General features: G+C 38.3%; 1 protein-coding gene across 1 annotated transcript in view; it reads left to right on the top strand.

Moving 5' to 3' along the window:
* The window catches only part of Sim1 (SIM bHLH transcription factor 1), a 77920-nt gene extending 70851 nt beyond the window's left edge, over window positions 1–7069 (top strand). Inside the window, exons 10-11 of the mRNA XM_038340318.1 lie at window positions 3778–4177; window positions 6339–7069. Coding sequence (XP_038196246.1) covers window positions 3778–4177; window positions 6339–7069 — 1131 coding nt within the window. The remainder of the gene's footprint in view (window positions 1–3777; window positions 4178–6338) is intronic.
* The last annotated feature ends 17649 nt before the right edge of the window (window positions 7070–24718 follow it).

A 24718-nucleotide genomic window follows, 5' to 3' on the forward strand; every position in this document is an offset into this window, starting at 1 on the left:
GCTGAGTAGTATTCTGCATTCCTTTCTTTCTTCCCCCAAATATTTGATAAATACTTGAAATATTTCAAATCACCAATACCAAGTGGTCAGCAACAAAATCATAGACATACAAATCACATTATATGGATTAAGCAGGTTGTATTTATATATTTAGCAGTGGTATGTGTGTCTGTGTGTGTCTCTCTCTCTGTGTGTTTGTAACAATAATTAAAGAAAAAGAGTCCAGAAGCCATTAATTTTATATAAATAAAGGTGGAGGAGGAAAGGGAAAATAATGTAATTATAATAATATCAAAAATAAAAATAGTTTAAAAAGCGAAAAATATTTCAAATCAAACAATGAACTAACCATATTTTAATATTCACAACAATGTTTATATCGAGTATAGTTCATTTAAAGAAGTAACTGTGGCTAGGAGTGGTAGTGTAAGCCATTAATCCTAGCACTAGGGAGGAAGAGGCACATGGATCCCTGTGAGTTCAAGACTAGCCTGATTTACATAGAGCCTTCTAAGACAGTTTGGGCTGTACAGTGAGACCCTATCTCACAAAACAAAATAAAACAGCACATACACACATAAAAGTTAAGCTAAACCAGAAAAGAAGTAACTTTGGATGAGAGTTTTGTTTTTGTGTGCTAGTAGACATTCACGCATTTTCCTTAAAAAACAAACATTTATATCTAGACTCCATCTGTAGTGTCAAAGCAATTTAAGCTCTCGTTCTGAGTGAGCTGCTCTGCTCTGCCCGCTTCACGGTCTCCGGGCAGTGTCTTTATTGTTGTGGTTTCCAGGCTATTGACAAGAGGCTTCCCTTTAGATTCTCTTCCAGTGCTATTGAAATATGTACCTCATGTATGCCTGGGTTTCCTCCTGTTAGATTTTCTTCATGAGCAATTCATACACTGTTCTCTGATGTGATATTACTTTCTCATATACACTCAGGGAAAGCCGTTTCCACTCAACAGGGCTCAGAAGTCTTGACTGGAGCACTTCAAAAATAGGTCTAGTTTATACTTTTATAAAAACAAGTGATGTCTGGACAACTCCCAGCTTGGGACAGTACAGATATCTGAGCCTCTCAGAGGCAAGCATTGCTGAAGAAGACACAAATGTAGCATTCATTTCTCCACTCAGGAAGATCAGGATGCATTAACTTTGCTTTGCTGAAAGAGAAGTTGCTGTCTTGTGGAAAGAGGCTGGCATGACCGGAAGAAAAGGCTTGTGGCAGGTGGGAGTTATGATGTAGGAATTAGAACTCAGGGTGCTTTGGTGTCTTCTACTTATAACCCTGCAAGGAGACTAAGTTGGACTTCTTTTTGTTATTGGAAAATGCTGATAACTCTTATGTGTATTTGGAAAATAATAGAAATGATAATTAAGAATGGACATGGGAAGAATTTTGACTTGGAATTTGCATTAAGATTTGTCCTAAGTGTGACACCTATTAACATAGCTTTTGGTTGCTTGACAAGAACCTGGGTGCCTCATCTCCCTTCCCAAGCACCCTGGGTAGAATTGCCTGCTTGCATTCAGGTGGGAAGAATCAAGCTCAGGGTAGGTCTGGCAGAAGGTGGAGTCTTAGCTTTGTACTGTGACAGGCTCAGCACAGGTGATTTGCTCAACCAACTGCAGGGGGCCCACCCTTAAGTGTGGTTAGTATACCCAGTAAGCAGTAAGAGTGCACTGGAGAAACTTTTCCTTTGCAAGTGGATGTCAGTTGCACCTAGCTTCTTGGTAGGGGTGGGAGCTTGTGTACACTTTCTCCTCTCAGTGCTTGGACCCTGTCTGGCTTGAATATGGCCCTGCATGTGCTGCCACAGTCCCTGTGAGTTCACATGTGCATCAGTCCTCTTGTATCTGGAAGACGCTGTTTTCTTTGAGTTATCCATCCTCTGACTCTTGCAATCTTTCCACTTCCTCTTCTGCATGGATACCTGATCCTTGAGGGGAATGGTTTAACGAAGACATTCCGTTTAGGATTGAGTGCTCCAAAGTCTCTTACTCTCTACACATTGTTCACTTCTGTGTCTCTGCATCAGTTCCCATCGACTGCAAGAAACTTCTTTGATGAAGGCTGAGTGAGAAATTGATCTATAGGAATAGCAGAATGTCATCAGGAATCATTTTGTGTGTGTGTGTTTCTTGCTATGACTGCAAAATCATAGTACTTGGTTTTTACTTGGGCCTGTGACCTACAGTATCAGGTTCTTAACTACCTTAGCAGTGACAGGCATGAATTTCATTTCATCTCATGGAATGGGCCTTAAATCCAATCGAAGAGTTGGTTGGTTACTCCTACAACTTTTATGACACTTTCGTGCCACCACCGTACTAGCATATCTTGCAGACAGGTCACTGTTGTATGTTTCAGGGTTTGTGACTGGTTAGATGATTACATTTCTCCTCTGGTAGTATTCTGAATACTTTTTAGCACCATGAACACTAATATACTACCAATTTTAGTGACCTAGGGAGACCATGACAGTGAGCACCTTCCTTGGGAGGTCTGTGAAACGTTTTACATTTTGTTTCTTTTGAAATTAAAAGTTTCATTATTATTTCATGCATGTTTGTGTGTACCTGTGTGTAAAGGTATGATGTGCATGAGTGGGTGTGGATGTACAAAGCAATTTGCAAGTGTACCACCATGCACAGGTGGAGGTCAGAAGAACAACATGAGGGAGTTTATTTTTTCTGATATAGAATTTGGGGGCTGAACTCAGTTCTAGGTAGCAAATGCTTTTACGCGCTGAACAATCCTGAGTTTTACATTTTGTTGTAATACCCAATGATATAGTTTGGAGAAGATGAGCAGCAGAATTCTAACAAAGGTGGTGGCCCGTGTTACTTCCATATGATCCTGTGTAACTGAACTTTAGAAGCCTATCTATGAACAAGGTTTACATGGGGCAAGATTTTTGAACTTACATTGCATTTGAGTTAGGGAAGCATTTAGTAGCTCTTCTGCCATGTACTCAATATGTACCTGGCCCAGCTTTCAGGGAGTTATTTAGTACAAATTGTCCAGGGGTGGAGAGAGGGCTCATTGGTCAAGAGCTGATATTGCTCTTGCTGACTGAAGTTTAATCTCCAGTATCCATGTTAGATGGCTTACAACTCCAGTTTCAGGGGAATCAAAGCCTCTGGCCTCTGTGGGCATTCACCCACACATCCACATGCTCACACATACACAATTAAAAATAAATACTTGAACAAATAAATAGAATTTAACAAAGGCTCAAAACTTTGGTACCTTGAGCTTTAGCTTTTACCTTATTTTTATAAGAAAAAAAAGCATAAAAAGCAAATTGTTATAAAATAGGGAATTTTCCTGCATTCTTATTTAGGCAAATTCGTTTGGGTGATGGTGAAACATTTGAATTTGAGCTTTGATTTTGTTATTCGTCCTTCCTTGTGGTCTTGGCCAGTTATTTTACTCTGTGATTTAGCATCCCTATCCCCACTACTGGGGACACTGACATTACACCAAAGGGTTGTTAGAATAACCTGGGGCGATTCAGTTCATTCAGTGCCTCGGACTTTAATGTTTGCTATTATTTTTTTTATCTCTTTTAACAGCCAGGGTGATTTTCTGTATGGGTATTAGCTAATTAAATTTTCAAAGTTAATGGGTACCTTAATGATACAGTGAGTCTTACTTTGATTGCCTCAGGCCTTTGTGACTTTCAGTACTTGCAGAATAAAGGTTTTAATTTTTTTTAAAATCTAATTTAATTATTATTGATGTTGTTGTTCCCTATCCTTTTGGTTTCAGTATTCGGGATTCCACACTGAAAGATCGGAATCTGACCATGACAGCCAGTGGGGTGGAAGTCCCCTGACTGATACTGCCTCCCCACAGCTCCTGGACCCAGAGAGGCCTGGCTCTCAGCACGAAGTGTCATGTGCCTACAGGCAGTTGCCAGATCGCAGCTCCCTCTGCTATGGCTTCGCACTGGATCATTCCAGGCTGGTGGAGGACAGGCACTTCCACACTCAAGCCTGTGAGGGAGGCCGCTGTGAGGCAGGCAGGTACTTCTTAGGAGCACCACCAACTGGCAGAGATCCCTGGTGGGGATCTCGAGCAGCCTTGCCACTTACCAAGGCCTCCCCGGAGAGCAGAGAAGCCTATGAGAACAGCATGCCACATATCACCTCTGTCCACAGAATCCATGGTAAGATCTTGAGGGGTACCAGATAGCCAGCAAGAGGCCGTACATTGGAGGGACTGACTCCTGTGGTTTTCTATATTTGATTTATAGAAACCCACACCAATGGGATTTGAAGAATAAGTCCACTCAGCTTAAGTGTATTTATTTTGGTAATGTTAGCCTATTTATGACAGATGAGAAAAATTTCTCATTTTAAAAACCATAGAGAACAGAAATTAAGTATCAGCAATTTATAAATCTATCGAATTTGTAGTTGTACTTGAATTTTGCCTTGTCATCCTAGAGCATCCTCACGGCATCTTCTCTCTGCCAGGGCACGGTTGCTGTGCTGGGCAGGGCAGGCTTTGCTTAGTGGGATATGGTGCTGTGCATACATGTGCAGCTTCTCTGGGAATCAAGTCCTGGTAGCTGTCTCCCATCATCATGACAGCGAAAATACCACGTTGTAAAAGCTGGAGAGATTACCTGGATTTTCACCTTGGGATAGTTACACAACTTCCCACCAACCCCGAGAAAGGAACACTAATGTTAAAGTTTTGATAATTGGTAATACTTTCTTCAAATTAAATTATTCCGTAAATTACAAAGTAAATTACTTTGGTAATTACTTTCTTCAAAGAAAATGAGTTAAGAAGAGTCTATCCTGATCATTAAGTGTAGATCTAGGCAGATCTTTGATGATTTCCCTGTTTTTATTAAAAGTCAGTGACATTGCAAAGGCCCTGTTAATTCTCTCCCTGCTCTTAGCACGAGAAGTGTGCTAGATCATGTCCTCATCTATAATGCTCCCCGGCAGATACTTCATTGAGCATTTTAACTTCTTTCCACTGTTGCTTTTTATTTTTTCTGCTTTTCCTTTGAGTAAACAGTCCGTTAAGAACCAAGGAACATTTTGGTAGTCTGGTAATGGAAACCCAGGGCAAAGCACAATTACTTGCCAGATAAAGGTGAGAAGCAAACCTTTATGGCTTAACCTATATGGACCGGAGGAAAATGTTAGAAATATCTGGTAATGGAAACCCAGAGTCAAGGGCAATTTCTTGCCCGATAAAGGTGAGAAGCAAAACTCTGGCTTAACCTATATGGATTGGAAGAAAATGTTAGAAATAAAACAAGGAAAGAGGACAGGAAGCAATGGCGTTTGTGATACGGGGCTCTGCTGCAACATCAAGCAGTTTATAGCACTCATACGTCCCTGTCTTCTTTTAGTTTTGCTTTTTTTTCCTCATTTTTTTTATTAAAGATTTCCATCTCCTTCCCTCCTCCTCCCCCTTCCCTCCCCTCCCTTCCACCCATACCCCCACTCCACCCCTCTCCAAGACAAAGAGCTTTTTATATTTGTTTCAGACTGAGAAGAATCCAGTTTCTGAAATATATTTTGAATGCATTACTCTTTGGCGTTAGACCTGCCTTCTTGGTTCAGAACAAGTTGTTATAAAAATGACAATATTTATTTACTCAAGACTTTGTTTCAATAATAATTGGAGTTCTGTTTCAGAAATAACCAAGATTCCATTGCTACTTCTGAAGCTAGCATGCTTACCCTACTGTTGAGAGCAAAGTATTTATACTTTTGGTTATGATAACTATCTTTACATCGATATCATTTATCCATCCACACCCATATACAAACATTTTTATCAACTCCAATTTTTAAAAAACTAATAATAGAACTTTAGTATAGTCTCATTTATGATAAAGAATTATAAAAAATTTCAATGACTTATTTAAAATATAATAGTTCAGCTTATACAACAGTTGTCTTTAAATTCAACTGAAAACATTCTAATAACAAAAACCAAATTGTATTCACAGTCATATTGTTTGTAGATGTGCAGGTCCAATAACTTATGTACATAGGGAAATATGAATGTGCTTTACTGATTTACTAATTGATATTTACAACTCATGAATAAAATTTATTTTCTAAGAAACATTTTATAAATGTTATCTGCGATTGAAACCCTTTGATTATGGACAAATCCAATATACATCTGAATTTTAGTACAAATGTCAATATTCTGTCATACAAACCTGTTTCTATTTCCAATATTGCACTAAAATGAAAGATGTAAGGTATTTTTTTCAGGAAAGAAATGCATGTGTGTGTGTGTGTGTGTGTGTGAATTTTGACACCACTTACTTTTTACTTTTTGTTATGTAGGTCGAGGTCACTGGGAAGAAGATAGTGTGGTCAGCTCTCCAGACCCTGGGTCAGCCAGTGAATCAGGTGACCGATACCGCACTGAACAGTATCAAAATAGCCCACATGAACCTAGCAAAATTGAAACTCTCATAAGAGCCACGCAGCAGATGATAAAAGAGGAAGAGAACAGATTACAGCTAAGGAAAGCACCTCCAGACCAACTGGCTTCCATTAATGGAGCTGGGAAAAAACACTCCCTCTGTTTTGCAAACTATCAACAGGCTCCACCGTCAGGTGAAGTCTGCCACAGCTCTGCTCTTGCCAGCAATTCACCATGTGACCATATCCAGCAGAGAGAGGGCAAGATGCTCAGCCCTCATGAAAATGACTATGACAACAGTCCCACTGCACTATCTCGGATAAGTAGTCCCAGTTCTGACCGCATTACAAAGTCCAGTTTGATCTTGGCTAAAGACTATCTACATTCAGATATGTCTCCTCATCAGACAGCAGGAGACCATCCTGCCATCTCTCCAAACTGCTTTGCCTCCCACCGGCAGTATTTTGATAAGCATGCCTATACATTAACTGGATATGCCCTGGAGCATTTATATGACAGTGAAACTATTAAAAACTATTCCTTGGGATGTAATGGCTCACACTTTGATGTAACTTCCCATCTGAGGATGCAGCCAGACCCAACACAAGGACACAAGGGAACATCTGTTATAATAACCAATGGAAGCTGATGTTTTTCTAAGATATTTTGTTCTTCAAGGGTCTCTGAAAGATATTTATCATTTAATGCCCCCTTAGCAGCATTGACTATGCCACAGATTGTTAGAAAAGCTAAGTTAAAGTTTCTGGCTATTTGGCAGGAGTTTCTGTGGGAATAAAAAGTACAAAATAAAAACAACCCCAACGTTCAGGGTTATACACAGATAAATGAGCTCAAATAAATACGGAAATTGCCCACATATTACAGTGGAACCATAGTAGATATATTTGAACTGAAAAATACTAATGCAAATTAAGCATATACACCACTTGGAAGGGCTGATGAATTGTGTCACGACAATCTAGTAGAATTCATGCACATAAATCTTATGCTACTCACAAACTGCTATGTACACTTCACATGCATAAATACACAAAATGGGTACCTACCACATGAAGCTTCTTAAGGAATACCAGTTCCGAAAATAGCTCAAGAGAAGACAGACATGTCTTGTAAACCTGTTTCTTCATCTTCATGGTTTTGAGCTGGTTCACTCATTTGGTTTCAGGCATGAATTAGAGAAATGGTGCTATCTACAGTACATGAATGCATTTCACCTGGTACCCATTAGACACAGTCAGGAAGCAGTGATTTTTCCACCTTACTTTTGAGTTAGACATGGACCAGGATTGCTTTGACACAGGAGTAAGGATCTTTCTATGTCATAGCATTGAAATGTCAGGAGACACATAACAAGTGTAGCTTACTCATTTAAGTGGGTTAGAGAAGGAAAGGGCAAAGCAGCATAGAATGATACTGAATGTCAAAACAACTTTTAAGACTGAAAACAGGTAAACAACATTTTGGGGACTTAGATATACAAATAAGAAATTTAAACCAGTTCACCCAGACAAAATGCTCATTAGTGCTAAAGTAACTAAGGAAGATCTGTAAAGTACTACAGGCCAACAGGATAAGTATTGGAAAACATCTCAAAGCACAGATACGAGAGTGTGTCATGTGAAAAGTCTTATGAGAGGGTCTAAGTTTAAAGCTTGGGCAGATAGACAAGTGGTTCAAAAGGTGCATGGGGAACTCACAGGGAAAATATGACTTTCTTTGCTATTTGTAAACAGCGAAAACAACATACTTGTTCAAATGTCTAGGTGGCACAGTAAAAAGTCCAGTGAACTATATTGCAAGATCTCTGGGTTTCTATTCTGCTCTTACCTGTCACTTAAATTTGGGACCATAGATGCATCATTCACAGTCCCTGCATCTTGGTTTTCTGGTCTGAAAAGCACCTCTTGTCCATGGTTTATGACTCATTAGTGCAGAGTAACTTGTAAACAGTTAAATTTCTGCTATGAGTTTTCAGGACTTTTGATTTTTCCATACAGGTCTAGATACTTTGTTATTTAAGCAATGTGTGGACTCTTTCAGGCAGGAAGAGTTATAATCAACTCTCTCTTAGATGCAGCCAAATGAAGATGGTGCAAATTTATGAGGGGGAAGAAAAAATAGTTAAATCTACTAAATGCACTATTCTGTAGTATTCAAAGAAAATGACATGATTGGTTAGAAAAGTTTCATAGGTAGTATTTCTTAGTATTCCCATGCCTTTTACTTTTGTGGTATTTAAGGAGGGGAATGTACTGGAAGGACTTGATTATGAAAGCATTACATGGCATAAGACACTCAGGGATTAGCACTGTATTTTCATCACTCAACACAAGCATTTGGTGACAGCCTGTATGACAATACATTTAGAGTTATAACATTGGGTTGCTTGTACATGAGAGAAGAGAATACATAAAATTAACTACTTGAGTATAGCAGAACAATATTATCAATGAAAATGAAGACAGGTGCAAGTCAGTGAGAACATAGCTTGTGCACTTAAATGTACCTTCAAAAATGTTCTTAGGACAAGGAAAACTAAAATTTGAACCCCATAAGAAAAATATTCTGTAATTTTGAGAAAATTATTTCTGAGAAACACATAGAATAGATGATTTGGCTAAAATTTCAACATGAGAAATGTTTTTGGAATGGCGATGGTTTTACAAAATTCTGTAGGTCAGGCAAAGGTATTTGGTGAGTGTGTATTTTGGGCAGAAAATCTATACAAGTAGGTTATATTTCTGGGTAGGTATATATTAGTTTATCAGAGGTACCTTCTATAAGAAATAGGAAGAAGAACCTAGGCATATGAACTAATACTAAAGAGAGGATTGTCACAAAAGAAATTCTAACAGAGTTTTTAATGTGGAGGATAACTCATATAAAAATAAATTGTGAACTCCACAGACAGAGTCTCATAAGGAGAAACAATGCTTCCCAGAATGCCAGAACTAATGTTTTCAAAAGAAGACAGAATCTCCTAAATTATATTTTCATTAACAGTCTTGGTAGATTTACCCATTTAAAATATACTAGCCATTTATTTAATTAAACAAATGTCAATTTTGCAGTGATAATTTTATAATATTGCACATAATGCTTCAAAGACTCACTATATATAGTTTACATTGTTTGGCAAAATGGCATGATTATTATAAATGACTCCAAATGAATTGACCTTTTACAGTTAGGTGACTTCTGACTGTTCACATAGATGTACAGAATGTATTTGTAGCCTCCATTATTTTGTTCTGTATAAGAACGTATTTGCTTATAAATAATTATCTGCGTCTTAAAAATATGGGACTAGAATAAATACATTTCCAATAACCTTATCAAAATTAAAATTAAAATTAAATTGGCTTTATTTTTAATTCTTGATTTTACCATTTTTACTAAAATATTGAAAGCCTGAGAGGCATGTTTCCTTCTATCACTTTGGGAATTCATAAAAAAAATGTTACATCTAATTATAGCACTACAATATTCATAGTTCATTAGTCTTTATGAAGCCTATTTTATCTGGAAATAGTAAGAATATCTCTGATGCTTATTTACTTTCTTTACCAAGATAAAATTTAAAATGGTGGGTGACCAATGAAATATAAATTTTCCCGGTCTTCCTGTTAAAATTATTATTGTGAACATACAGTTGATATATTCTTTTTGGATGTATTTTTAAGGTCAGAGACAATGTAGATGAGACATTTATGTATGCTCTGTCCCCACAAATCTTTTGACATCACATGAAAAATCTAATGTGACAGTTTTTCTAAGCTGTACTTGTCTGTACAAGACACTATGTCAAAACTGATAGGACATTCAAAACCAGGCAGTATGTAATAAACAATTTTTCAGTGCTTATACAGAAAGCTTCTTATTATTTTCTGATTATAGTTTATAGCGCTAGAGTATTCCCAGCGAGTATTGTTCTTCACGTCTGCACCCTGCTGCCTGCCACATGCTGCCTTTGGGAAGAGAATCCCACTTAATATAACCTTGAATGGGATCTCCTTAAAAGGATAATATCTTCCATTTCTATTTCTTTTTTATGTGGACTTTAATTGTAATATGATATTATTTGGAAAGTATGAATTGATATTTTCAAATAAAATGAAAGCCCCCCCAAAGATGTAGATTACGTAAGTGACAGTATAGCTGGAAACACACTGAATATACAGACTTGCTGTTTTTTAACTCTGTCTCTTGCTCTGCACCTCTCTGTCTGTTTATCTTTCTGGGAAGCAGCTAATCACCAAGCTATTTGTATGATCTATCAGTGCTAACAGTAATTGAGAGTGACAGTGAGAGCTGAGGACTTGACTGGGAATCGCTTATCTTGCCTGGAATAGCTTACACTGTGGTATTGCCATTCTTGTTAAAAAAAGAAATGAATGTCTGGGTTTGGCTTCTTAGTTTTCTCAAATGGTAGATGTAGAAACACATCCAGTTTTCTGAATGACTTAACAGAGAATGTAAGTCCTCCAAATAAGTAATTGAGCATTCATGTAAATGTTAATTTTTTTTTATAAGGATTTCACTGTAGGTAAAAATCTGTTGGCTAGCTCTTACTGTGAAGATATATGGTGAATAAGACACTCTAAATTTTAAGTGAGGGGCAGAAAGCTGTGGATACATGCAAGTGTATCATAAATAGGAAATGTTCTTGGGGGAAAGTTTTGTGTGGTACTTATTTCTTGTGCACAAAGGTTGTACGGGTAGTGCTTAAATTCAAAAGGTAAGATGACAATTCCATATAGACATTCGTTCAGCGTTCTTTCTCTCAGACTGTGTGTAGAAAATACACACATACACACACATACATACACAAACACTATGACTTTTATATTACTTTGAGAATTTATAAATGTGCTATATCCAATGTGAATGTATGATGATTCACACAAGAAATTATAATTCATAATTTTAAGATAATCATTGTAGTTTTATTTACTGGGATTTGCTGTGTGAATTTTGCCTTCATAAACTAGGTAAGAGGACTTTGTCCTAATCTGATAATCACATTAAATTCCTACCTAATAATTATGATGTGTTTACATTTCAAAAGAAATGAAATTGGCATTGATAAATTTTTCCAATAACTGTAATTTCTTTTCCAAGGAATAGATTTCAAAAATAGAAAAGAAACAAGAGGCACTTCAAGAAAGAAGAAATATTTTATGCTTGTTTTTTGACTGACATGCTATAAAAAGGATTATATTTGTGAGAGAAGATAGTGGTTTGAAATACCCTCTTGCAATGTATAGTTTTTAGTGATATTGTAGTATAAACTTGTAATTTGAACTTTTACTTTGGAATGTAAAGTAGAAAATAATAGCAATGTCAATGATATCTTGCAAAGTGTTTCCATTTATAATTATTTATATTGTAAATAGCTTTCTGAAGTAAAATTGAAGTTAATGTCCATAAAATGTATTTATTATGTGAGGAATTTTTGGTTTAAATATAGTTACCAACATGCATTCTGAGTCTGAATTATTCATTGAAAGAAGAATCTTTATAGGACAAAACAGATTTGTCAGTCAGACTGGTACTCTATAGGCAGCCATTTTAGCTCTTGATTTGGCTAGGTTGTTCAACTCTACAAACACTCCATGCACAGAGATGCAAGAACAGAAACTTGTGCATACAAAATGACTACTCCACTAGGGGTCTATTTTGTTAGACCCCATGTTTTAGACCTCATGTGCTTTCAAGAAAATATAAATCCTTTAAATAATCATAAAATGGAATATTCCCTGCCCTGTCCTAGGGTCCAGATTGGAACTAGCATCCGCCTTTTGTCATTGTCACCAGGGAAGGTTTACACAACAAGGCGAGGGCTTGAGTATTATATGGGAGCATCTCCCTTATGTTGCCCAGCCCTCTGCCCCCTCCCCAGAGGAAATGGCAGAGATGACTCTATATTTTCATTCCAAATAAAAATTATCTTTTAAAAGAGCCATCATGTGTCAGTTATAAACCAAACTCAGACCATTATAGAAGTCAGTGAGAAGATTACTTCCTACCAGAGAGGTAGGTAAATTCCAGTGCTCTCCATTTTAGTATTGAAGGGTTGAGATTCAGAGTCCTTAAGTGGTCCAGTTGCAAAGCTTACACGTGGTGGAGATGAAATTTGAACCTCCCACATTTGATCTAGAACAGTACCTTGATTTGCTCTGCTTTCCTTATGTAATGATAGTCACAATACTACATATAGGAAAGGAAATCCTCGTCTAAATGACAGCTGCATTAAACAAATCAGTCAGTTCAATGAAAGACAACTCCAGCAGCCCCTGTGCATTGTCTTTGTGTTGGGGTTGCTGTTCTCCAGTTTCAGTGATGGAAGAATACCAGCTTGAACACAATTCTGTCTTTCTGCTCTGGTATCTGGAGTTCAATATGCTTGTAGTAAAGTTGTTCACACAAGTTTCCCATGATATTTAAATAAAAAAAAACTGTGGTACTAGGTAGATGTAACATGAGGGGGCCAGGCCTGCTTGTTTGAGTTTTTGTCCTGCCCGGTACCCCATAGCCGGCACACCCCAAAGAAATAACACAGAAATCTCTATAAGTTATAAAGCTGATTGGCCCATTAGCTCTAGCCTCTCCCTGGCTAACTCTCACATCTTGATTAACCCATTTTTCTGATCTATGTTAGCCTTGTGGCTCAGTACCTTTTTCAGTGGTTGCAGATCACATCCTGTTGCTTCGGTGGTCTGGGCAGGAGTGGGAGGAATCAACTTCCTCCTTCCCAGAGTTCTCCTGTTCTCATTACATCATTTTTACTTTCTGTCTGGTTTTCCCGCCTATACTTTCTGCCTGGCCAATCAGTGTTTTATTTAAAACATGATTGACAGGTTACAGACAATTCTCCTGCACCAGGTAGAGCTTTGTGTGCACTCAGCAAGCGCTATATTAGCGAACCATGTCTCTCGTCTGTAATATTTGCTTGTTTTCTTAGAGGCACAGTCAATTAAGTAGTAATTAGGAATTAAACATTCTCAGAATATGAACTCAAGTATAAGTATTACCTTTCATGATAGCCATAAAGATTCTGTTTTATTTCATGGAAAGCTTTAATTTTTGGGGGGATAAAAATCCAACCAAAGAGAAATGGCTCAGTGATTAAATTGCTTTTCTTGCAGAGGACCTGAATTCAGGTTTCAACCTCACTCCTGCTTGCAACTCCATCTCCAGGGTATCTAATGCCCTCTTCCGGCCTCCACAGGCACCTACACACATGTACACAAATTTTAATACCAACACACATACATATGCATAATAGAAAATAATTTTAAAAATCTTTAAAAATCCAACCAAAGCTCATTAATTCAAAAGCTATGATAGGTTCACAACAATGTATTGTTCCCAGGTATCACTCCCTTTCTGTCTTTCATGCTGTGTGTGTACATATACAAACTCATATGTGTCTTTGAGCACATCTTTTGTCCAGAGAACAGTGTTGGGTGTCATTCTTCAGGAGCCACCCACCTTGCCCTTGTCAAGGTCTCTTGGCCTTTAGCTTGTTCATAAGGCCAACTAGAGAGCTCTAGAGCTCCTCCTGTCTCTGCCTTCCCAAACGAAGGGCATACAAATGAACACCAGCATTCCTGATTTTAATGTGGACATTGAGGATCACTCAGGTCCTCATGCTTATATGACAAGCAGTTTTCCAACTAAGTTATCTCCCGGGCATCCAATTACTCTGCTTTAAGGGTATTCTGTAGAAAGAACTTAAGTGGTTGTTACCGCTACCACATTGCATGTGTTTTTGGTAGGATTAGAAACTGCCTGCATGTTGCCTAGAAGGCTGACTGGCAAGTACAGACAGTTCCTGTAAGGTATCTTTGTGAAGCAGTGTGCATCTGCAGAGACCAGCTTGTGGTTGCTGCAGGAATCCTCGCAGCCAATGGTAGGTATTAAGAACTTGGGCACTCTTCCAGGCTTATCTAGTCTGCTATGGTCAACTTCTTGTAGTTCTTTTTTGGACTTTTCCGTAACTATGCTTTATAACTTAAGTTCTGTGTTCTCAATAGAATGTGTGTCAGGGTAGAAGATATGTAAAACAGCCTGATTTGAGAGTTTATAAATGATTTCTTTTCCTTAGCTTCTCTCAGGGCAGATTGCTGTATAGGGAGTAATTGCTAGGAATCTGGCTTAAATGCCATCTCATCAGACCTTTCAGTGATTCTTAGTAGTATCTACAGAACAATCAGGATCTCTTCTTGGTTTCTGGTGAGGACTATTTTGATAGCCTTGTTTGGTATATATTCTTAACAAATAACCTAAAGGACTCTGATTGGTATGGTCTCCAAAGTTCACAAGGACATGGGTAATTCAGATCTAAGGTGGGAAGAAATGGTCCAGACGGTCACCAGGTTCACTGTTCCATGCGTTTCCACTTCTCTCATTTCCATTTTTTTGTCCTGTGTTGATCACATGCTCCATTAGTTTGGCTTGACAGGGCTTGATTATGATGCCTTGCTAAATCCTGCTTTTTTAATTTAAAAGGTCAGAGGAACAATTTTCACACACATTCGCAATTTTATCATATAGTTAAAAACTGTCCATTGCTAAGAATCTTTTCAGGGTGGGCAGGAAAAAAGATTTATTCCAGTAGGCTTATTTATATACAGCTTACAGACATCTGCTGGTCATACTTATTTCTTGTTTAAATGCCCACATTTGATATATAATTAACATTGATGGTTTTCTTACACGAAACTAAAATATATCAAAATTGTCTTTTTTATTTTATTTTGTATTATTTGTATGCGTGTGCTTCTGCAGGTGTGTATGGGTGCACATATGGGTTCACTTTTTTGTTCTCCATACATGTGTGGAGTTCAGAAGTTGACATTGAATGTCTTCCTCAATTGCTATCCAACTCATTTTACTTATTTTTTATGTTTTACTTCCCAACCACATTTTTCCTTCTGTCCTCTCCCAGCAGTCCCTCCCCTGACTTCTCTTCTTTTTTCCAATCCCCTCTTCCTCTGTTTCTATTCAGAAAAGTGCAGATCTTCCATGGGTATTCATAAAACACAGCATATCGAGTTGTTGAAAGACTAAGCACCTTGCCTTGTATTAAGGCTGGGCAAGGCAACCCAGTATGAGGAATAGGATCTCAAAAGCCAGTAAAGGAGAATGAGACAGCCCCTGAATTCACTGTTTGGAGTTCCATAAGAAGACAAAGCTAAGCAATTATTACATATAAGCAGAGAATCTAAATCAGCCCCATTCAGGCTCTCTGGTTGTTGATTCAGTCTCTGTGAGCCCCTATGAGCCAGGTTAGTTGATTTTGTGAGTTTTCTTGTGATTTTATTGACCCCTCTGGCTCCTACAATCCTTCCTCTGTCTCTCTCTTCAGCAGGATTCCCTGAGCTTGGCCTAATGTTTGGCTGCAGGTCTCTGCATCTGTTTCTATTACTTGATGAGGGAAGCCTCTCTGATGACTGTCGGGCTAGGCAGCATTCTATGAATATAACAGAATATTGTTAGGCATAATTACATTTACATTTTATTCTTCCTCTGGTAGTGCTTGGTTCTATCCTAGGTCTCTGGGCCAACCAGTCTTTGGGTCTTGACACTGCAGGCAGTGTTAGGAGTGGGTTCACTCTTGTGGCATGGGTCTCAGGCTGGAGCAGTTAAGAGTTGACCACTACCACAATCTGTACCACCTTTACCCCAGCACATCCCATAAGCAGATTAGACTGTAGTTTGAAGGTTATGTGGCTGGTGTCCCAATCCCTCCACTGGAAGTCTTGCCTGGTCACAGGAGATGGCCAGTTCAGGTTATATATCTGCACTTGCTAGAAGTCATAGCTGGGGTCATCCTTGTAGATTCCTGAGAGTTTCCTTGGCACCAGGTTTCTACCTGACCCTGAAATGTCCCCCATTCCAGTTGGCTCTTTCATTATTCTCACTCCTACCTAACCTGAACACCCATATAACCCATCCCTACCCACTCCCAGTCCACGGACAAAATCTATTCTATTTCCCCTTCCCAGGGAGATCAGAGTGCCCCTTCCTGGCCTTCCTTGTTACCTAGCCTCTCTCCATCTGTGGATTGTACCATGGTTATCCTTTACTTTGCAGCTAAAATCCACTTATAAGTGAGTACATACCGTGTTTATCTTTCCGGTTCTGGATTACCACATACATCATGATCTTTTCTAGTTCCATCCATTCACCTTCAGATTTCATGATGTCATTATTCTTATCAACTGACTAATACTCCATTGTGTAAATGTACCACATTTTCTTTATCCATTAATCTTCAGTTGAGGGACATCTAGGTTGTTTCCAGGTTCTGGCTATTATGAAGAAGCTATTATGAACATAATTGATCAAGTGCCCTAGTGTCATGGATTCTGGGGATCCCTTAATTTTAGTCTCCTTGCTTTTCCAGCAAACACTTTACTTAGTTATGACATCACTCCCAAAGATGTCTTTTAGTGTAAAATGTAGACCTTACTTTGAAAATTTGTTTCCCTTTCATAGGTAGTGCTAGTATATTGCTAAATATTATCAAAATATAAGAAGGCATAAAAAATGAAAAAGAAAAAATGTCATAAGAATTCTGTTACTCCATCCATATTCCACCCCCTTTAAAATGTATTTATCTATTTATTTATTGTGTGTGTGTCTGTATGTATGTGAGGGTGTGTCTGTGTGTGCTTATGCACCACAGTACACATGTGAAGGTCATGGGGCAACTTTCAGAAGTCAGTTCTCTCCTTTCATGTGTCAATATGTGATTTCCAGACATTAACATTAGGTCATCAGGATAACAAGTGTCTTTGTCACCCCTTTGACATTCCTTTCTATAGCTTTTTGGCTATGCTTTTTTTTTTTTTAGAGATTTCTACCTCTTATTGCATTGTTGGATTTTTTATTCTTCTCCATGTATATATATACAAATGCATACATCATGCTATCTGTTGATTGAGGTTTCTGTCCTGCTCAGTTCCTGCAGGTGTTAATTCCCAAAGACATCACACAGAGGTCTATATTAATTATAAGTTGATTGGCCTATTTGCTCAGGCTTCTTATTAACTCTTATAACTTGTATTAGCCCCCAAATACTTGTCTGTGTTAGCCATGTGGGTTGGTACCTATTTTGGAGAAAGAGACAGTCACATCTTGCTTTCTCTGTGTCTGGCTTCCTCTGTGTCTGGGTGACAATGCAGACTGAAACTTTCTCCCTCCCAGAATTCTCATTACCCCACCTATACTTTCTGCCTAGCTACTGGCCAATCACCATTTTATTAAAAGCAATACAAATGACAGGATAAAAGACCACTGTCCCACAGCAGCTAACCTCACACTACCAAATTAAAAATAACTTGTGGTCTAGTTCATGACATTTTTTTGGTATTTTTCCATCATATGAATTCTGCCTAATCTGATTTCCTATTTTAATTATTTTTATTGAAGTATTTTTTAATTAAATGAAGTAATGAGTTTCATCGTGACTTTTTTGTATATACCTCATTTGATTCACTGCCCTTTTATCTTATTCTCTGTCCCTCTTATCCCTTTCATATCCTAAGTGGTTTCTTATGTCCCTTATTTTCCTTCTAAATTCAGCATGTGGAAGAAAACATATGATCCATTCTCCTATAAACAATTCATTCCTCTTTATTGCTGAATAAAACTCCTCTGTGCATCAATGCCCAGATGATATTTCTGAGGAGACCTGAAAAACCATTAACAAATACAGAACTGGCAACAAACAAAAATATGGATATCACCAAAGTCCAACTTGGTGAACCAAAGTCTTATTGGGGTTACTACAGGAATATGGGTGAGGGGTTATTTACAGGAGCAGAAATGAGTCAAAGACAGATGTATCACCAAAGCCCACCCAAAACATGGGTGACACTTTACAAAAACTGGAAACCTGTATCACATTGCACAGCCTTCAGGAAACTCAGCAGGCTGGAGTGTTCTTTCCCCGTGGCTCAGTGGTCTTAGCCTCTTTCGAGACAGCTGGACTTATCTAAGAGTGACTTTTTGGAGTCTTTATTGCTCACATACACTATTGGGTAAAGGATCCTAGTGAAATCTGATAAGTTTCAGTGACTTCCCAAAGCCATTTTGTTTTACCTCCCCTTAGAAGACCCTGTGTTTCACCTTTTGACAACCATTCTGTCCTAAAAATATCCTGTTGTTTCACTTCCCTTTTCCTATTCTGTGTCTTAAAGGTTCTTGCCAAGACAGAAGTTTTTTAACCTTGGAGGAAACTGCCATACAACACCACAATTTCATTCATTTATTCATTCATATGTTGATGGACAACTATAAATAGGGCATTCAGATCAAGCATGAAACGTTCTCCTTATGGCATAAAGTCCTGATGTCTCTCTTTGGACTCTTCCTCAGCGTGTGTGTGTGTGTGTGTGTGTGTGTGTGTGTGTATGTGTGTAAGACAGAAGTTGACCTTGGGTTTTGTACCTCCTCAGGAGCACTCCACTTTGTTTTTTTGAGACAGGGTTTCAAAAAACATGAATCTGGAGTTCATCAATTTGGCTAGACTGGCCTGGTGGGAAAGCCCCAGGGATACTCCTGTTTGTTCTTCCCAGCACTGGGATTACAGGCAAGTATACAGTGGCTTTAGTGGAATCAACTCAGGTCTGTATGCTTATATGACAAGAACTTTCCTCACATGAGTTGTTTCCTAGACCTCTTCAGTGCTTTTCCTCTTCTTTGGCCATCTTAGTTCCTCTCCAGATTTTAAGTGTGCTGGTGTTCTTTTTATACATATTTCATTCATGGTTACATACACAGTCACACACCTGGAACCCAGTCTCCAGTCACTGAAGTCTGTTGATGGGCTTCTCAACTCAACCTTAGACCAGCCCTTTTAAATTCAAGAGCAAGGTGAATTCTGCCCTTAGGATTCTCCACGCTTCATAGCTCTTATCTTCCTGAAATAGTTTGGCATCTCAACATTTATAAACTTTAAAAATATCCAAATAGACTGGCTGTCAGCCTATATTTCTCTGCCTATTATTAGCAAAGTTTCTTTTAGTATGACAAATTATATTGTCTACTATGTTTTTACACATTTTCTCAATTTTCTAAGCTACAATTTTTCTAAAATATTATTTATTGAATATCTGTTTAAATAAAAATTACGAACCTTGCTGATATTAGTAAGGCAAGTGTAGAACAACATTCAAATTACTTGGATTAAAATTGTTTTTTAAATATTGTGATGTCAAATTCTTTTAGGAAGACTGTAAAGCAACATTACATCCATGTTTTGTGTGTGTGTGTGTGTGTGAGAGAGAGAGAGAGAGAGAGAGAGAGAGAGAGAGAGAGAGAGAGAGAGAAAGATGTTGGAGTATTTTCGACCTTATGATTTTAAGGCCCAAATAATGACTAGCCCATGTTAATGGTTCTCACCTTCTGTTTGTACAATAAAAGATATGATGCATGTGACATTTTTGCAGTTCCTGACTTTTGATGAATTGGAACATCTATGTCCTACCTCTTTTCCCTTCTCAGATCTGTTTTCTGCAGTTTTCCTCACAAACCTCAGAAATTCTGATTTACATTCTGTATCTCTCTAAGTTGTATTACAAAATAGAACTTTAAAAAATAATTTAAAAACATTTCCCCCAAATCTTCCTATAATTTCATGACCTAAAACTGCAAATTCAACTCCTCTTTCTTCTCCCTTCATCTATTTTTTTCCTTTAATTATCTTCTATGCATGGCATTTCCAACACCCAAAAAATTTCTGTCACTATTTTGCTTAGACTGATATGGAAAAGATTTGGTGACTTATGCTTCCTTACTTCTCCCTCTATCTACTTTCAGGTCTACATGAGTCTTCCTCCCTCCTGCCACTTCATGTTTTCTTTTTTTTTAATATGGTTTATTTTTTTATATTTAAAAATTTCCATCTCCTCCCCTCCTCCTCCCCCTTCCCTCCCCTCCCGTCCACCCATACCCCCTCCCTCCCTCTCCAGGCCAAGAAGCCATTGGGGTTCCCTACTCTATGTTAAGACCAAGGTCCTCCCAACTCCCCCCAGGTCCAGGAAGGTGATCAACCAAGCTGAGAAGGCTCCCACAGAGCCTGTCCATGCAGAAGAATCAAAGCCCAGCGCCTTTGTCCTTGGCTTCTCAGTCAGCCTCCACCGTCAGCCACATTCAGAGAGTCCGGTTTGGTCTCATGTTCCATCAGTCCCATTCCAACTGGACTTAGTGATCTCCCGTTAGTTCTGTCCCACCGTCTCCATGGGTGAACGCACCCCTCAAGGTCCTGACTTTCTTTCTCATGTTCTCCCTCCTTCTGCTCCTCATCAGGACCTTGGGAGCTCAGTCATTTTCTTCATCTATCGCCAGGTGGAGGTTCTATGGTGATATGCAAGAAATTCATCAGTATGGCTATAGGAACTGGCCTTTTCAGGCTCCCTCTCCTCAGCTGCCCAAGGAACTAGCTGGGGGCGTCTCCCTGGAAACCCAGGAACCCCTCTAGAGTCAAGTCTCTTGACAACCCTCAGATGGCTCCCTTAATTGAGATATATGCTTCCCTGCTCCCATATCCATCACATAAACAAACTGAAGGAAAAAAAAACATATGGTCATCTCATTAGATGCTGAAAAAGCATTTGACAAAATTCAGCACCCCTTTATGATAAAGGTCTTGGAGAGATTAGGGATACAAGGGTCATTCCTAAATATAATAAAGGCTATTTACAGCAAGCTGACAGCTAACATCAAATTAAACGGAGAGAAACTCAAGGCCATCCCACTAAATTCAGGAGCACGACAAGGCTGTCCACTCTCTCCTTATCTCTTCAATATAGTGCTTGAAGTTCTAGCAATAGCAATAAGACAACATAAGGGAATCAAGGGGATTCGATTTGGAAAGGAAGAAGTTAAACTTTCGTTATTTGCAGATGATATGATAGTGTACATAAGCGACCCGAAAAACTCCACCAAAGAACTCCTACAGCTGATAAACTCCTTCAGTAACGTGGCAGGATACAAGATCAACTCCAAAAAATCAGTTGCCCTCCTATACACAAAGGATAAGGAAGCAGAGAGGGAAATCAGAGAAGTATCACCTTTCACAATAGCCACAAATAGCATAAGATATCTGGGAGTAACTCTAACCAAGGAAGTGAAGGATTTATTTGACAAGAACTTTAAGTCTTTGAAGAAAGAAATTGAAGAGGATACCAGAAAATGGAAGGATCTCCCTTGCTCATGTTTTCTTTTTAAAAATTAATTTCTTTGCTCTTAGAAGCCTCATCAAAATTCTCCAAAACTGAACGGAGGTGACTTCTGAAGAAGTGACACTTGCAGAAGTTACAGGAGCTGCTATTTTATATCATGGCTGTTTTTTAAAAGGTCTTTTGTTTATGGATCTGATCAAATCTAGATCGCTAATATTTTTAAGGCCAAGCCCCTTGGACACTGAAGCTCTTTTCATTTTTTGTTTAAACACAATTTATTCTTTGCAGAAAATTAAGCTGAAGAAGCCTGGGAATAAAGTTTGGAAAAAGGTTAATAAAATTCTTTGCCTAGCAAAAAACAATTAATATCTTGCTGGGCCATGGTGGCGCACACCTTTAATCCCAGCACTTGGGAGACAGAGGCAGGCTGATCTCAGTGAGTTTGAGGTCAGCCTGGTTTAAAAAGTGAGTTTGAGACAGCCAGGGCTGTTACACAGAGAAACCCTGTCTTAAAAAATGAAAAGAAAAATCTTTTTCTTTGAGAATTTCATAGAATTCATTTGAATCACATTCACTCCCCTTCACCAACTTTTCCCAGGTTCACCCCAGCCTTTATTTAAAAAAAAAAGTCAAGTTGATTTTGTGCTGGTCACCTATTCTTGGATGTGGGGCCATCTCATTGTATAGTGATTGTGTATAGTACAAGGGGCTACATTTTTAAAGAAAACTCTGTCTGTCTGTCTGTCTGTCTGTCTGTCTGTCTGTCTGTCTTCCAGCTGTTGTCAGGTGACTGCAGTTCCTCAGCTAGAGGTGGGGATTTGTGACCGCTTCCTCACATCAGGCTAAGATTTTGTCTGGCTTGAGCTCGCTCAGATCTTGTACGTGCTACCACCACCACTTTGACTGTGTCTGAGCAACTACCCCATTGTATCCAGAAAAGATCATTCTGCTGTAGTCAGCCACACCCTCTGACTTTTACAGTCTTTCTGCCTGATATTTCCAGACGATTCCCCCAGGTTTTGGAGGGGGAATACTATAGATGCCCTATTTAGGGCTGAGCACTCTGCAGTCTCTTATGCTCTGCATGTTGAACAGTTTTGGGTCTCTGTGTTAACTGCCATCTACTACAAAAGGAGGCTTCTCTGATGAGGACTGTATTCTAGAATATAATGACATAAAACAGAGAAAGGGAATAATGAAACAGTAAGAATTAAATGGGATGAAGGAAGGGAAGGCAGGGGAGAGTATGGGGAGAGATAGACACCATTAAAGTCCTTTTGAAAGGACGTGTGGTGAGGCCATCAACTGGAGAGGAGGCCTTTAATAGATCTTTTCCTATCCTGGGGTGCTTTTGTTTGTTTGCTTGTTTGTTTAATATGGAATTAACAACACACAGAAAGTGCTCTTTTTTTGCACAATGAGCTTATATCAATCATAGCCATCAAAACATTATGATTTCTAATAGTTTAAACTCATTTATTGATTTTTCTCTGTAAACAGCAGTGCTCACATCACATGGACTTATTTTCTTAATATATTTTAAGTTATAAATTCTTTTAGATTACTGGTGGATGCTTAATTTTATGAAATACCTTTTGGCATGTAGAATAGTTGTGTTTTCTTATTAATTTGAGACATTTTTTCCTAAGTTGAAACATCCTTGCTTTGTGGCTCCAAACTCCTTGTATTCATATATAAGTATGTATGTATGTATCTATGTGTGTGTGTGTGTGTGCATATAATATATATGTGTGGTTATACATTTGTCAATATGAAACTTAAATTTATATTCTCCATTATATTGTTAGTTGACTTCATTTTCCTGTGGACAGGAACCTTATACCTATCAGTATTATACCTCATACCCCAGATGCCAGGGAACAGTAGATGCTAAATTTGTGCCTATATTTGTGCTCGGAATATCTGAATTCAAAACCCATTTTAGCCAGTTGTGGTGGCACACACCAGTAAGATTTCTGAAGGAGGTGGAGGTAAGAGCATCACAAGTTAGAGGCCATCCTGGGCTACATATTTAAGCTGGGGGTGGGTGCACATGCCTTTAATCTCAACACTAGCGAGGGAGAAGTAGGTGAATCTGGATTCAAAGTCAGCTTGGTCTACAGAGTGAGTTCCTGGACAGTCAGGGCTACATGTAGAAATCCTGTCTTGAAAGGTAAAAAAATAAATAAAAATAAAAAGTTCAGTTACTTACTGACAGTGTAAATGTTACTTTTTCAAAGGGTACATAGCAGAATCAAAGGGAAAAATATATAAAGCATTTATTATGGGATTCATAGGACATAGAAAGCATTTATATTGGATCTTTTCCTTTAAATATGAAAACAGTTTGAATTTTCTGTCAGTAGAAAATTATTGTTAGAAAAGCAGTCCAAGAATTTTCATAAGTAAGACATGAGGTGACTTTGAACCTCTGCAATCGCATGGTAAAAGTCTGTGAGTGTGCTTTTTCATCACTGTGATCAAATGAAGTTTTGCTGGGTAGCTTACAATTATAATTTCAGAAAAAAGTATAGATACAATGACCAAGAAGGCAAAAAAGCTATATTGAGATTATTATTTTTTTTTCTAAAGCTACCTGGGCAAAACAGAAAGACACACGTGCGCACAAGCACGCACACATATGCACGCACACACGCACACACACACACACACACACACACCACCATTTTTGCTTTTCTTCTTAAACATTATGTGCATTACATATATGTCACAAAAAGATGATACGGGACTTGTCATCACCAGGTCAGAAACAAGCTTGCGAGTTTTATTACTGTGGTCTAATTTGACATTGTATTTTTGTAAGAGAAAAAATATTTCATATGTTAAACCTGAAACCTCCCTCTACTAAACTTAAATATGAGCATTTTCTCATATACAGGAGAATAAATTCTATTATTCATGTATGATTCACGCTCAATCAATGCCTCAGTAAAAGCCTCTGGTGTCATCTCACAAAATGGTTTCAAACAGGAATACAAAGCCCAGATGAAGCGAAGATGAGATAGTAGAATTGTGACAGGGCTATTTTTGAAATGATGCTCTTAGGAAAAGCTGCTGAT

This window comes from Arvicola amphibius, chromosome 8 (genome assembly GCF_903992535.2).
Source record: "Arvicola amphibius chromosome 8, mArvAmp1.2, whole genome shotgun sequence".
Taxonomy (NCBI): Eukaryota; Metazoa; Chordata; class Mammalia; order Rodentia; family Cricetidae; genus Arvicola; species Arvicola amphibius.